Source organism: Coregonus clupeaformis, chromosome 1, assembly GCF_020615455.1.
Source record: "Coregonus clupeaformis isolate EN_2021a chromosome 1, ASM2061545v1, whole genome shotgun sequence".
NCBI lineage: Eukaryota > Metazoa > Chordata > Actinopteri > Salmoniformes > Salmonidae > Coregonus > Coregonus clupeaformis.
In genome coordinates, this window is record NC_059192.1 from 52,323,765 (window position 1) to 52,336,322 (window position 12,558).

Consider the following 12,558-nt stretch of genomic DNA (forward strand, 5'->3'; position numbering starts at 1 on the left):
GCAAAAACAATTGAATATATTAGCCCACACAGCTACAAGGATGCACTTTCATGCTGATTTAAGGATCTCATATTGTAGCTTATAGACACCCCAACAGATGTATAAAAAATAATGAATCCTATAACACAATAAATTAATTTGACTATATAAATCCGTTTTTTGGACCTAACTTGCTTACCACTTTTTCCATGTGGTTTCTTTCTTCAGACACCATGAAATGATGACCTCTTCCTTAATATTTGGTCAAGATTCATTTTGTATATGGTTTCCTAGAAAAAAGGGGTGGCTCAACTAAACCTTTGGCGCTCAACTTACTTCACTCTCCCCTACTGTCCATTCTGTCTATACATACCATTCACATTCACACAGTATATATTTATATTCTGGTTCTGACTGCGCGTTCTGATATTGCTCAATCAGATATGTCTTAATTAATTTTGTATTATGTGTGTATTGTTATTGTATTGCTAGATATTGCTGCATTGTCAGAGCGAGAAACATAAGCATTTCACTGCACCTGCGATTACATCTGTAAAAACTGTGTACGTGTACATTCTGGTTGGTTGAAACATCTTTAATGTCATGAAGAGGCTTCTGCCATCTTGAACAGAGTAAGGTGCAACAGCTTTTGCCAATTAAAAAGTTTTCCAGTGCAAAGTTAGCAAAATGCCAATTAAAAGTGCTTGGAGAGTCAACGATTGGTCTGCTCAGTACGCCTAGAGTAAGACAAATGTAAAATGTTTATCTTTTTTTGTTTACTTTAAAGCTATAATACAACATACACTTAACTTTTCTCTAATTTTCTACTTATAAGAGTTTAAGTTGTATTACCATAGGCTGCTATTAAGCACCAGGTAGTTTACAAACAAACACTAAAAGCAAGACAACAGACTGCGTGAGGAGTGACTTATAACCACGCACCTCTATGGTTAAAATATCTCACACACGGGGGACATGGTCATTCACTTATTTAACAGTACACGTTTAAAACTAGCAATGTGCTATTACAACGTAAATACATATGAATCTAGCCACTTTGAAATGGGAGTAAGAACAAACACTGTCTTAAGGACTAGGCTTAATTGTTTTTTCTTTCCTTCTGATACTTTTGCGATGCATTGTGATTATTAACCAGTCCTTGACTATGGCGTTGAAGCAGCCAATAGGGGGGTGGGGTTGGGTGACCACTGTCCTGCCATGGGTGACTCTGGAGTCGGCAGTGTAGCACAACATTCATTTGGTCTTCTGGGCCTTCTGGGCGGACTTGGTGACCTTGCCAGTGGAGGGAGCTTTCTTCTCCACACCCTTGATCACCCCGACTGCCACAGTCTGGCGCATGTCACGCACTGCAAAACGACCTTCAGAGAGAGAGAGAGAGAGAGAGAGAGAGAGAGAGAGAGAGAGAGAGAGAGAGAGAGAGAGAGAGAGAGAGAGAGAGAGAGAGAGAGAGAGAGAGAGAGAGAGAAAGAAAGAAAGAATGTGAGATCAATGGTAACTTCAAGGGAGAGTGAAATAATTTTCAAAGAATTCCAACCAGACCCAAGAGAACTACTACCCAACAATACTCACCCAGTGGCGGGTACTCTGAGAAGCTCTCCACACACATGGGCTTCCCCGGGACCATATCCACGATGGCGGCGTCCCCAGACTTCAGGGCCTTGGGGTTGTCCTCCAGCTTCTTGCCTGAGCGACGGTCAATCTTCTCCTTGAGCTCAGCAAACTTGCAGGCGATGTGGGCGGTGTGGCAGTCCAGCACCGGGGCATAGCCAGCACTGATCTGACCTGGGTGGTTCAGGATGATCACCTAAAGGAGGGAACATCAAACACAGTCAACATGGTTGTTCTGTCAACACCTGTATCAGCACTGATGTGCTAACCATGACATTCAATGTTGGCCCCTTTGCTGACAAAAATAGTTCCCCACAACTCATCACAGAGAGAGAGAAGAGCAGTGTGAAACAGTGCTGATATATTAATAGTAACTACTAAGCTGTATCATCACCACAAATACTTTTATCCATGTGATCACTACCATGTATCATAGTTAAACATACTAATTATTTGTAGTTGTATGACTTGTGGTTCTTTGGTTTTTACACCTCTACAGTAGTTGTGTGTGTGTGTGTGTGTGTGTGTGTGTGTGTGTGTGTGTGTGTGTGTGTGTGTGTGTGTGTGTGTGTGTGTGTGTGTGTGTGTGTGTCTGGCCCTGCCCACCTGAGCAGTGAAGACGGCTGCCTCCATTGGAGGGTCGTTCTTGCTGTCTCCAGCCACGTTGCCACGGCGAATGTCTTTGACGGACACGTTCTTGACGTTGAAGCCCACGTTGTCTCCGGGCATTGCTTCGGTCAGGGCCTCGTGGTGCATCTCCACAGACTTCACCTCGGTTGTCACATTAACAGGGGCAAAGGTCACCACCATGCCTGGCTTGATCATGCCCGTCTCCACACGCCCCACGGGCACTGTGCCAATACCTGAGGGAGAGAGGATACAAAAGTGAGGGGAGGGATGTATCATCATTATGGTTGGACAGCCTCTTGGGTGGGTGCGATGCTCACCTCCAATCTTGTAGACGTCCTGCAGGGGCAGGCGGAGGGGCTTGTCGGTGGGGCGGGACGGGGGCTGGATGGCATCCAGAGCTTCGAGCAAGGTGGTCCCGGACGAACTGCCATCCTTCCTGGTGACCTTCCATCCCTTAAACCAGGTCATCTGAGCATGCAGAAGACAGGAGTGAGCAGTAGGTCCAAAGCAAAGTTATTAAGTGTGCTGTGCTAGACATTTTTCATTGACTTACTTCCTTCAAATTAAAGTGGAGAGCAGATTATATTGCATATACTCATAGATGGCTCACTGTGGCTGCAACGCTATCCTAGAATATCGACCAGAAATAATAAGAAATGCACTTTAGTTTCGTGCTTACGTACGTTAGGACTGGCCTCTAGCATGTTGTCTCCATTCCAGCCAGAGATAGGAACAAAGGCTACCGTATCCGGGCTGTAGCCAATCTTCTTGATGTAGGTGCTGACTTCCTTCACAATCTCCTCATAGCGCTTCTGGCTGTAGTTGGGCTCAGTGGAGTCCATCTTGTTGATGCCCACGATCAGCTGCTTGACCCCCAGGGTGTAAGCCAGGAGGGCGTGCTCGCGGGTCTGCCCGTTCTTTGAGATGCCCGCCTCGAATTCACCCACACCGGCCGCCACGATCAGCACGGCACAGTCCGCCTGTAAACACCAGAACATGGGAATAATACATACAATAGGTTTTCAAAACTCATATGCAACTAAGATGGCACTTTACGACTCCTGAAGTTGTCTGGGGTTATAGTACAGCTATAAGCTAACCTTGAGAGCCAAAATTGCAAGTTTAATAATAGACTTCCAGTCACTTGAGTGAAAACCTGGCAGGTGTCTGTGTGTAAGGAAGGACTGTGTCATTGTGGTTCAGACCTGGGAGGTTCCAGTGATCATATTCTTGATGAAGTCCCTGTGTCCGGGAGCATCGATAATGGTGACGTAGTACTTGCTGGTCTCAAACTTCCACAGTGAGATGTCAATGGTGATGCCACGCTCCCTCTCTGCCTTCAGCTTGTCGAGCACCCAGGCATACTTAAAGGAGCCCTTCCCCATCTGAGAAAATCACACATCACTGGTTATAAACATGTTACTGAGGAGTAACATGGTATTAAATTCTACTGCCAAGACGAAGGATTGTCGCATTTTTTACACATATTGTTATATCTTGTCTATCTTTAAGTAGCCTATAAAGATGATTGCATAATACACTATAACAGCAGTCTACAAACCCTTTTTATAACACGTCAGCTAACAGAAGAACAAACTATCAAAGTACAGTACGAACTCCTACTCACCTCAGCAGCCTCCTTCTCAAACTTCTCGATGGTCCTCTTGTCAATGCCACCACACTTGTAGATCAGGTGGCCAGTGGTGGTGGACTTGCCAGAGTCCACGTGGCCGATCACCACAATATTGATGTGAAGCTTCTCCTTGCCCATGGTTAAAGTGACAGTGAGAGAGTCTGCAAACAGAAAACGCAGCAGAGTCAATGGATCTTAAGGGATTTCCTGCGCAAAAACACAGCAGGGAATACAGTGAATTACAGCACAAGAACAAGGACAAGGACACTACAACTGACTTGCCATTGCGTAACAGCCCCAGCAGCTACTGCCTCAGCATAACTTCTAAGGACAAGCACAGTTTACACACACAAACAATTTCACATATTTGTCACCACAAGACAAATAAGCAATCACTTAATGTCAGCAAATTGGGCATCACTTCAGTGGGCACAGAATTCTGTCAAGCTCAAGACACACTGACAGTTTCTTCCCTCTCCTCACATCCCTCCACACACCTCTCCTCTTCCACTTAGCCGGCCAGCTAGTTATCCCTCCTTTCCTCTGCCACCACAGCTCAGCTCAGCAGTGAGACATTGAGACAATCAGCTCTTATGTCACTGAATATCCTCCGCATTCCGTATCAATTTGCTAACTATAGCCTCACAGATAGTCCTCCATTTTGTCATGATCCTTGCCATTGAAAGTGCAGCAGCCATGTCTGAAGCCAGACTACTGCAGTGGATGCATGCACAGGTTAAATGCAGGGGAATAACATCATAACACGGCTGATATTATTTAAATAATTTCAGGCTTTACTAGGGCAGTAGTGTGAATTTCATTTTCATTGACTTACAACATGACAGTGACAGATAAACACAAGATCATCACAAATTCACAAAATTGTGCAATTGCCACATGAATCAACACCCTAGGCTGTTATTTATTTATGACATAACATATAATTAGCTGAGTAATGTATGGAAATAGTTACAGTAGCCAGTTCTGCATGCTTATCTAGGTGCACTGGGTGCTGATACCAGATATAACCAGAACTGACAGTTATTTCTAATAGAAAATTCTGGTAGCTTTGCAATAGTTAATTTTTCTTTGCAATAGTTTTGTTTTTTCACTGTTCATTTGCCTTTGCTGTCCATGTTTTGAAAAATAGGTGACTAGAAAACGGGGGCGGTGCTACAATTAGCAGCGCGACCAGATAATTCTGATGAAGTCTAGGGGATTTAGCAGGCTTTTCAAGCTGTCCTCCTGCCGCCATGTTCTCTCATCCCTCTGCTTACTTGAATAGCCTATCTATGCGCATTAGCGGCCGACTGTCGGCTTCCAGCATCAATACAATATTCACACGCACACAAACGTTGCGCACAACAATATTATAAGGACACATAGAAAATAGAAAAATATCATTCAATCATTGGCCATTTACAGCATTGCATTTGAAACAATTTATCACATGCGTAATGTTATCGGAAACTGTTGCCTACCTGCGCAAACGACAGTCAAGTTCGGTGCTGAATGAAAGACTGTGACGGGATGCTGATCCGCTTATATCGCAGACGGGATGGGGTTATGCAATTGCGCTCAATTCTCATACCCCCTCCTAGACCTGGAGCATCAGATCAACAGAACGAGTAGATGAGGAACGCGCAACTCCGTTTTCTTATATCGAGGCGGAGTTGAGTTATGATAACTGGTCCCGCGTTTTGCTAGCATCAACATTGAGTCGTCATCAGTCCATACTTGTAAAAATGTAAATTCTGAAAACACTTACAGTGGGGAGAACAAGTATTTGATACACTGCTAATTTCGCAGTTTTTCCTACTTACAAAGCATGTAGAGGTCTGTAATTTTTTATCATAGGTACACTTCAAATGTGAGAGACGGAATCTAAAACAAAAATCTAAAAAATCACATTGTATGATTTTTAAGTAATTAATTTGCATTTTATTGCATGACATAAGTATTTGATCACCTACCAACCAGTAAGAATTCCGGCTCTCACAGACCTGTTAGTTTTTCTTTAAGAAGCCCTCCTGTTCTCCACTCATTACCTGTATTAACTGCACCTGTTTGAACTCGTTACCTGTATAATAATAATAATAATAACCTGTATAAAAGACACCTGTCCACACACTCAATCAAACAGAGTCCAACCTCTCCACAATGGCCAAGACCAGAGAGCTGTGTAAGGACATCAGGGATAAAATTGTAGACCTGCACAAGGCTGGGATGGGCTACAGGACAATAGGCAAGCAGCTTGGTGAGAAGGCAACAACTGTTGGCGCAATTATTAGAAAATGGAAGAAGTTCAAGATGACGGTCAATCACCCTTGGTCTGGGGCTCCATGCAAGATCTCACCTCATGGGGCATCAATGATCATGAGGAAGGTGAGGGATCAGCCCAGAACTACACGGCAGGACCTGGTCAATGACCTGAAGAGAGCTGGGACCACAGTCTCAAAGAAAACCATTAGTAACACACTACGCCGTCATGGATTAAAATCCTGCAGCGCACGCAAGGTCCCCCTGCTCAAGCCAGCGCATGTCCAGGCCCATCTGAAGTTTGCCAATGACCATCTGGATGATCCAGAGGAGGAATGGGAGAAGGTCATGTGGTCTGATGCGACAAAAATTGAGCTTTTTGGTCTAAACTCCACTTGCCGTGTTTGGAGGAAGAAGAAGGATGACTACAACCCCAAGAACACCATCCCAACCGTGAAGCATGGAGGTGGAAACATCATTCTTTGGGGATGCTTTTCTGCAAAGGGGACAGGACGACTGCACCGTATTGAGGGCAGGATGGATGGGGCCATGTATCGCGAGATCCTGGCCATCAACCTCCTTCCCTCAGTAAGAGCATTGAAGATGGGTCGTGGCTGGGTCTTCCAGCATGACAACGACCCGAAACACACAGCCAGGGCAACTAAGGAGTGGCTCCGTAAAAAGCATCTCAAGGTCCTGGAGTGGCCTAGCCAGTCTCCAGACCTGAACCCAATAGAAAATCTTTGGAGGGAGATGAAAGTCCGTATTGCCCAGCGACAGCCCCGAAACCTGAAGGATCTGGAGAAGGTCTGTATGGAGGAGTGGGCCAAAATCCCTGCTGCAGTGTGTGCAAACCTGGTCAATACCTACAGGAAACATATGATCTCTGTAATTGCAAACAAAGGTTTCTGTACCAAATATTAAGTTCTGCTTTTCTGATGTATCAAATACTTATGTCATGCAATAAAATGCAAATTAATTACTTAAAAATCATACGATGTGATTTTCTGGATTTTTGTTTTAGATTCCGTCTCTCACAGTTGAAGTGTACCTATGATAAAAATTACAGACCTCTACATGCTTTGTAAGTAGGAAAACCTGCAAAATCGGCAGTGTATCAAATACTTGTTCTCCCCACTGTACCTGTACCTATGTTTGTCCTGTACAACCGCGGTCCTTCCGCGTGGTGCTGAAATTCATAATTTTAATAAAAACTTTTATCGAATACAACCACAGACTTTTTCCTCATTTGTATTGCTCAACTGCCTTTGAATTCGCGGTGAGTTGAGCAACACAATGAGGATAAAGTCTGTGGTTGTATTCAATACAAGTGTTTTTTTCCTCAGCTAGTGAACGAGCGTTTAGGAATATAATCCGTACAATTATCTTCTGAGATAAATAATAATTGTGTACAAACTAAACAAGGTCCTATAAATAAGACCGACCCTATAACAGAAGTATGGACTCCTAAACATGATGTCCTGAATGGAAGTAAATTAGAGACAGACATAAGTGTGTTGTGTAGGCATGTAAAGTATGATTTGCACATGTAAAATATGAGTTGCACCTGTATAATCAGTTTTGTAGTTGCAACAAATATTTGCAAACATGTAACTTCTTTTGAGAATAAATGCCGCAATACTTGCAAGCACGTAACGTGATATATAAAAAATATAACACTTGCAAACATGTAACTTGATCTGTGAATAAATTCTATAAGATTTGCAAACATGCAACACAATTTGAGAATGAATGCAACTCATTTACAAAACTTGCGACTGGTGAATCTTCTGTTTGTAAGAGCTGCTCTGCAAGCAAGTGTAGCACCTGTGGATGTGTGAAACTTACTCCTCAGCCGGCAGTGTTCCCACTTGCGCCAGCGAATAGCTAGCTTTTCGCATGACACAGAGTGTATATATAAGACGCTTCAGAAGGGCGGTCACATGTGCAAGCAAGGCAGAGGTCCCGAATTCTCGCCAGGTATGGGCCGAATCGGAAGTGGTACCACTGATTAGTGGCGTAAAGTACTTAAGTAAAAATACTTTAAAGTACTACTTAAGTAATTTTTTGGGGGTATCTGTACTTTACTATTTATATTTTTGACAACTTTTACTTCACTATATTCCTAAAGAAAATATTGTACTTTTTACTCCATACATTTTCCATGATAACCAAAAAAATGCTTTGCAGGACAGGAAAATGGTCAAATTCACGCACTGATCAAGGGAATGTGGTCATCCCTACTGCCTCTGGTCTGGCGGACTCACTAAACATATCTTTTGTAAATAATGTCTGAGTGTTGGAGTGTGTCCCTGGCTATCCGTAAATGTTAAATACAAGAAAAAAACAATTGTGCCATCTGCTTTGCTTAATATAAGGAATTTTACTTTTACTTTTAATACTTCAGCATATTTTAGCAATTACATTTACTTTTGATACTTAAGTATATTTAAAACCAAATACTTTTAGACTTTAGGCTCCCCAATTTCGATCTTGTCTCATCTCTGCTACTCCCCAACATGCTCGGGAGGCGAAGGTTGAGTCATGCGTCCTCCGAAACATGACCCACCAAACCATGCTTCTTAACTCCCGCCAACTTAACCCGGAAGCCAGCCGCACAAATGTGTTGGAGGAAACACTGTTCAACTAACTACCGAAGTCAGCCTGCAGGGACCCGGCCTGCCACAAGGAATCGCTAGAGTGCGATGAGCCAAGTAAAGCCGACCTATGGGATTCCCGATCACGGCCGGTTGTGATACAGCCTGGGATCGAACACAGATCTGTAGTGACGCCTCTAGCACTGCGATGCAGTGCCTTAGACCGCGAAGCAGTGCCTTAGACCGCGAAGCAGTGCCTTAGACCGCTGCGCCACTCGGGAGGCCCCAGACTTATAGACTTTTACTCAAGTAGTATTGTACTGGCTGACTTGCACTTTTACTTGAGTAACTTTCTATTAAGGTATCTATACTTTTACTCAAGTGTGACAATTGGGTACTTGTTCCACCACTGCCACTGATGCCCCATTCACATCGTGACGTACTTCATTATGCCGTACATCATCTTCACGGAGTCTTGCCTTGCTACTGAATGGACAAGTGTAGTGTTTGTAACGCAAGATGAAGGAGAGCCTGTCTCATTCGAGACAGGATAAATATATTGTTTCAGGTCATTGCATTTTCACTCCGTTGGGGACGTCTCCATTGAAATGCATGACATCCGGCGGACACTTGGTTAAGGGAATTCATGGATTTATTGACTATGGAAAGAGCGGCATCGGCCCTTCAGGACTATGACAATGTTCTGGAGGGTCTGGCTTGCTGTGGCAGGGCCTGCTGGGTGTCCTGTGTTTCCTGGTAGGACCCAGGCTACCTGCCCTCACCCTCCCCCATCTATTGTTTATTGTCATGTTTGGATGTTTGTTTTCACGTTGTTGTTATTGTCCTTTGTAAATGTAAAATAAAGTATAAATGAACAAAAAATGAAAAAAAATCCTCATTGAATATTCAAAAAAGGATACAATATTGAGATGTATCCACCAACCCAAAGAAATTATAGGTGGGAGCTAGACAGCACGCCGTGCCGCTTTGTGGACAACGACTCCCATTGTTAGGGTGGAGAGACATGTATCTTGTCAGTATATCGATAATCTTTGGTGGTACTCGCTAAGTAAACAGCGTGACGTCCTTTACTGTAGTGCCTAGTAACTCGGATCTACAGTTGCGCTCTGCATCTGGTAAGAACAAGGGTCAAGTCTGTGATTCCACCATGAACTGAATTTGCCTTGTGGTGCTTCTATAATGATTCCTAAAGAAACAAACAAGTAATTCATTGATTATTAATGTGTAATTAACATTTACAATCTATCTAATAAGTAAATACCTAATCATGTCTTTGAACTATTAAAGGTCAATTCAGCCTCTACGCAAGGAGCCTGAATTTGATTGTTTGTTGAGTATTTTGTCAACAGCCTTTGTGAAAGAGAGCGACCCAGCTCTACGTGACTCACTGACACCTCCCCTGGTTAGAGGAATAAGACAGTCCAAGTGTTAACACACACACAGACCTTTATTCACACACAGGTGAAGATGAACATGGGGATGTACATGGGTATATACATGGGTATGGTTCTGTAAAGGTACAGAAAAAGAGAGATAATGAATATACACATTGAATGCAATGAATAGAGCAGGATGAATGTATGCATATGAAATGGGCTAAAACAGTGAATAAAAAATGTAACAGAACTGCAATAGCACAATAGGTAAGAGCTGTATCTCTTCAACCAGGTATTACACAATAGTACAATAATAACAACAGCAGAGTTAATGTAAATATCTTACCTAATACCATACAAAGAGGCTATACAAATGGGCAACATAAATAGCAAGCATTACACGAAAGGTAATAATAGCCAATACCAATAAAAACTTCAGCATATAACATTGTAATAGCTACGAAGTAATATACAAAGCCAAGCTAAACAAAAACAACGTATTCTGTGTTCACGCATCCCATGCACATACTGTAAATCCACCTACAATCACAGACTGGAATAACACCGTTCAGGTACAGCAATATTTCCTCCCTTGGAGAGTGTGGGTCAGGCTGGCTAGCCAATCAGGACCTGGAGAGGCAGTTCGAGCGATGTTGTGGTTATCACCCTCATGGCAGTCAAGCAATTCCTTACGAAAAAAGATTCCAGTCAGAGTGCAGTATAAAAAAGATTCCAGTCAGAGTGCAGTATAACTGCAGTTAGAGTGCAGTATATCTGCAGTATGCTGCAAATACTGCGTCCAAAATAACACCATGTTTTACTGTAGTAATTTTGCAGTGTAACTGCAGTTAGAGTTTAGTATAACTGCAGTATGCTGCAATTACTGCGTCCAAAATACCACAGTCGACTGCAGTTAATGCACTTTTACTGCAGTTTCAAAACTGCAATCTTTTTTTGTAAGTGTGATGGGTGAGTTGAAGGAGTCAGGCGCAGGAGGGTAAATCACAGACTAACAGGATTTATTCCAGAAAACAGAGTTACGCAGTAATGCGTCAAAACGGTCCAGTGCGCAAAACAAGCGCACTGGAACCAACAAGGCACACGGGGAAAATAACCCGGCGATACAAAATACAAGGCGCTCCACCGAGTTTCACTATCCTCACAATAATCACACACAAAGACAAGGGGGCAGAGGGAACACTTATACAGGTACTGATGAGGGGATATGAACCAGGTGTGTGTAATGAACAAGACACATGAAATGAGAAGCGGTAGTGGCTAGAAGGCCGGTAACGACGAATGCCGAAGTCTGCCCGAACGAGGAGAGGTGGCAGCTTCGGAGGGAGTCGTGACAGTAAGGGTAATGCATTCCGCCAAGAGTCTTTCAAAATCTTGTCCGGTTGCGGCCGCAACTAGACCTCGTTACAAATGTATCAAGAAATAATTATATTTTTATGCCTAGCCATCAACAAATGTACATTGTTTAAAGTACACTTTTACATTTCTCAGTCACAAATGACAGCCCCAATATGCCCCTTATGTAGTGCAGCATGACTCCAGGATTTTTGGAGTCGACTCCGACTCCTGTGGTTGGAGTCGTAGGAGTCGACTCTTGCTCGACTCCTTAAACACTCGTAAACATGCCTACCTATGCATGGCTGTGCCCCTCCCATCTCTCTCTCTCCCTCGCTAGCTCGCTCTTTCTTTGCTGTGAAAGATGCGAGAGTTTTTAGTTTCCTCCTTTGCAAAAATACAGAATTAGGAGTCGATTCCTAGCGGAATTGAAGCTTGACACCTAGAAATAGGAGTTGACGGGCAAGGAGTCGATTCTTTTGGAGTCGACTCCCCAGTACTACCCCTATGGTGAACGAAAAGTGAACAAGCGGCTTGTAGAATCAATACTCTTTCGAGTTTTCAGTTAATCGTTCGCCGGTAGGGTGTCCTGTGTGCTGTGGGCATTACTGACTCAAATTAAGTGGTGTAAAGTACCCCTGGCTATCCATAAATAAATAAAATATACAAAAAAATGTGCAGTCTGGTTTGCTTAATATAAGCAATTTGAAATTATTTAGACTTTTACTTTTGATACTTAAGTATATTTTTGCAATTACAGTTACTTTTGATACTTAAGTATATTTAAAACCAAATATTTTTAGACTTTTACTCAAGTAGTATTTTACTGGGTGACTTTCACTTTTACTTGAGTAATATTCTATTAAAGGTGCTTTACTTTTACTCAAGTGTGACAATTGTGTACTTTTTCCACCACTGGTTCTTTTCACTGAAGGAGTCGAAAAGATCTGAGTCCGTAAAAAGTGCTGAACTTCCCAGCACTATGTGCTACTTCCACTTGTGTGCACAGATGGGAGGAGCCATACATACATGGATCACAATAATGGCATACTGTGTTCTCTCTGTATGTACACCAAACAAA

General features: G+C 43.0%; 1 protein-coding gene across 1 annotated transcript; it reads right to left on the bottom strand.

Annotated features, from left to right (window-relative positions):
- Positions 1-559: 559 nt before the first annotated feature.
- On the bottom strand, positions 560-5,542 carry LOC121570543 (elongation factor 1-alpha, somatic form-like). The gene is made up of 8 exons (XM_041882017.2): positions 5,353-5,542; positions 3,866-4,032; positions 3,444-3,623; positions 2,922-3,218; positions 2,556-2,706; positions 2,215-2,471; positions 1,570-1,804; positions 560-1,358 (listed from the first exon to the last, which is right to left on the bottom strand). Exons 2-8 carry the CDS (start codon positions 4,007-4,009, stop codon positions 1,234-1,236), a joined length of 1,389 nt encoding a protein of 462 aa, XP_041737951.1. The 5' UTR covers positions 4,010-4,032; positions 5,353-5,542; the 3' UTR covers positions 560-1,233.
- Between the last annotated feature and the right edge of the window lie 7,016 nt (positions 5,543-12,558).

Bases quoted from the DNA above. Each gene is read 5' to 3' on its own strand.
- LOC121570543 (XM_041882017.2), bottom strand. From the start codon at position 4,009: ATGGGCAAGGAGAAGCTTCACATCAATATTGTGGTGATCGGCCACGTG. The intron at 3,624-3,865 runs GTGAGTAGGAGT...TGATTTTCTCAG, and splicing joins TTGAGAAGGAGGCTGCTGAG to ATGGGGAAGGGCTCCTTTAA. The intron at 3,219-3,443 runs GTCTGAACCACA...TGGTGTTTACAG, and splicing joins TGATCACTGGAACCTCCCAG to GCGGACTGTGCCGTGCTGAT.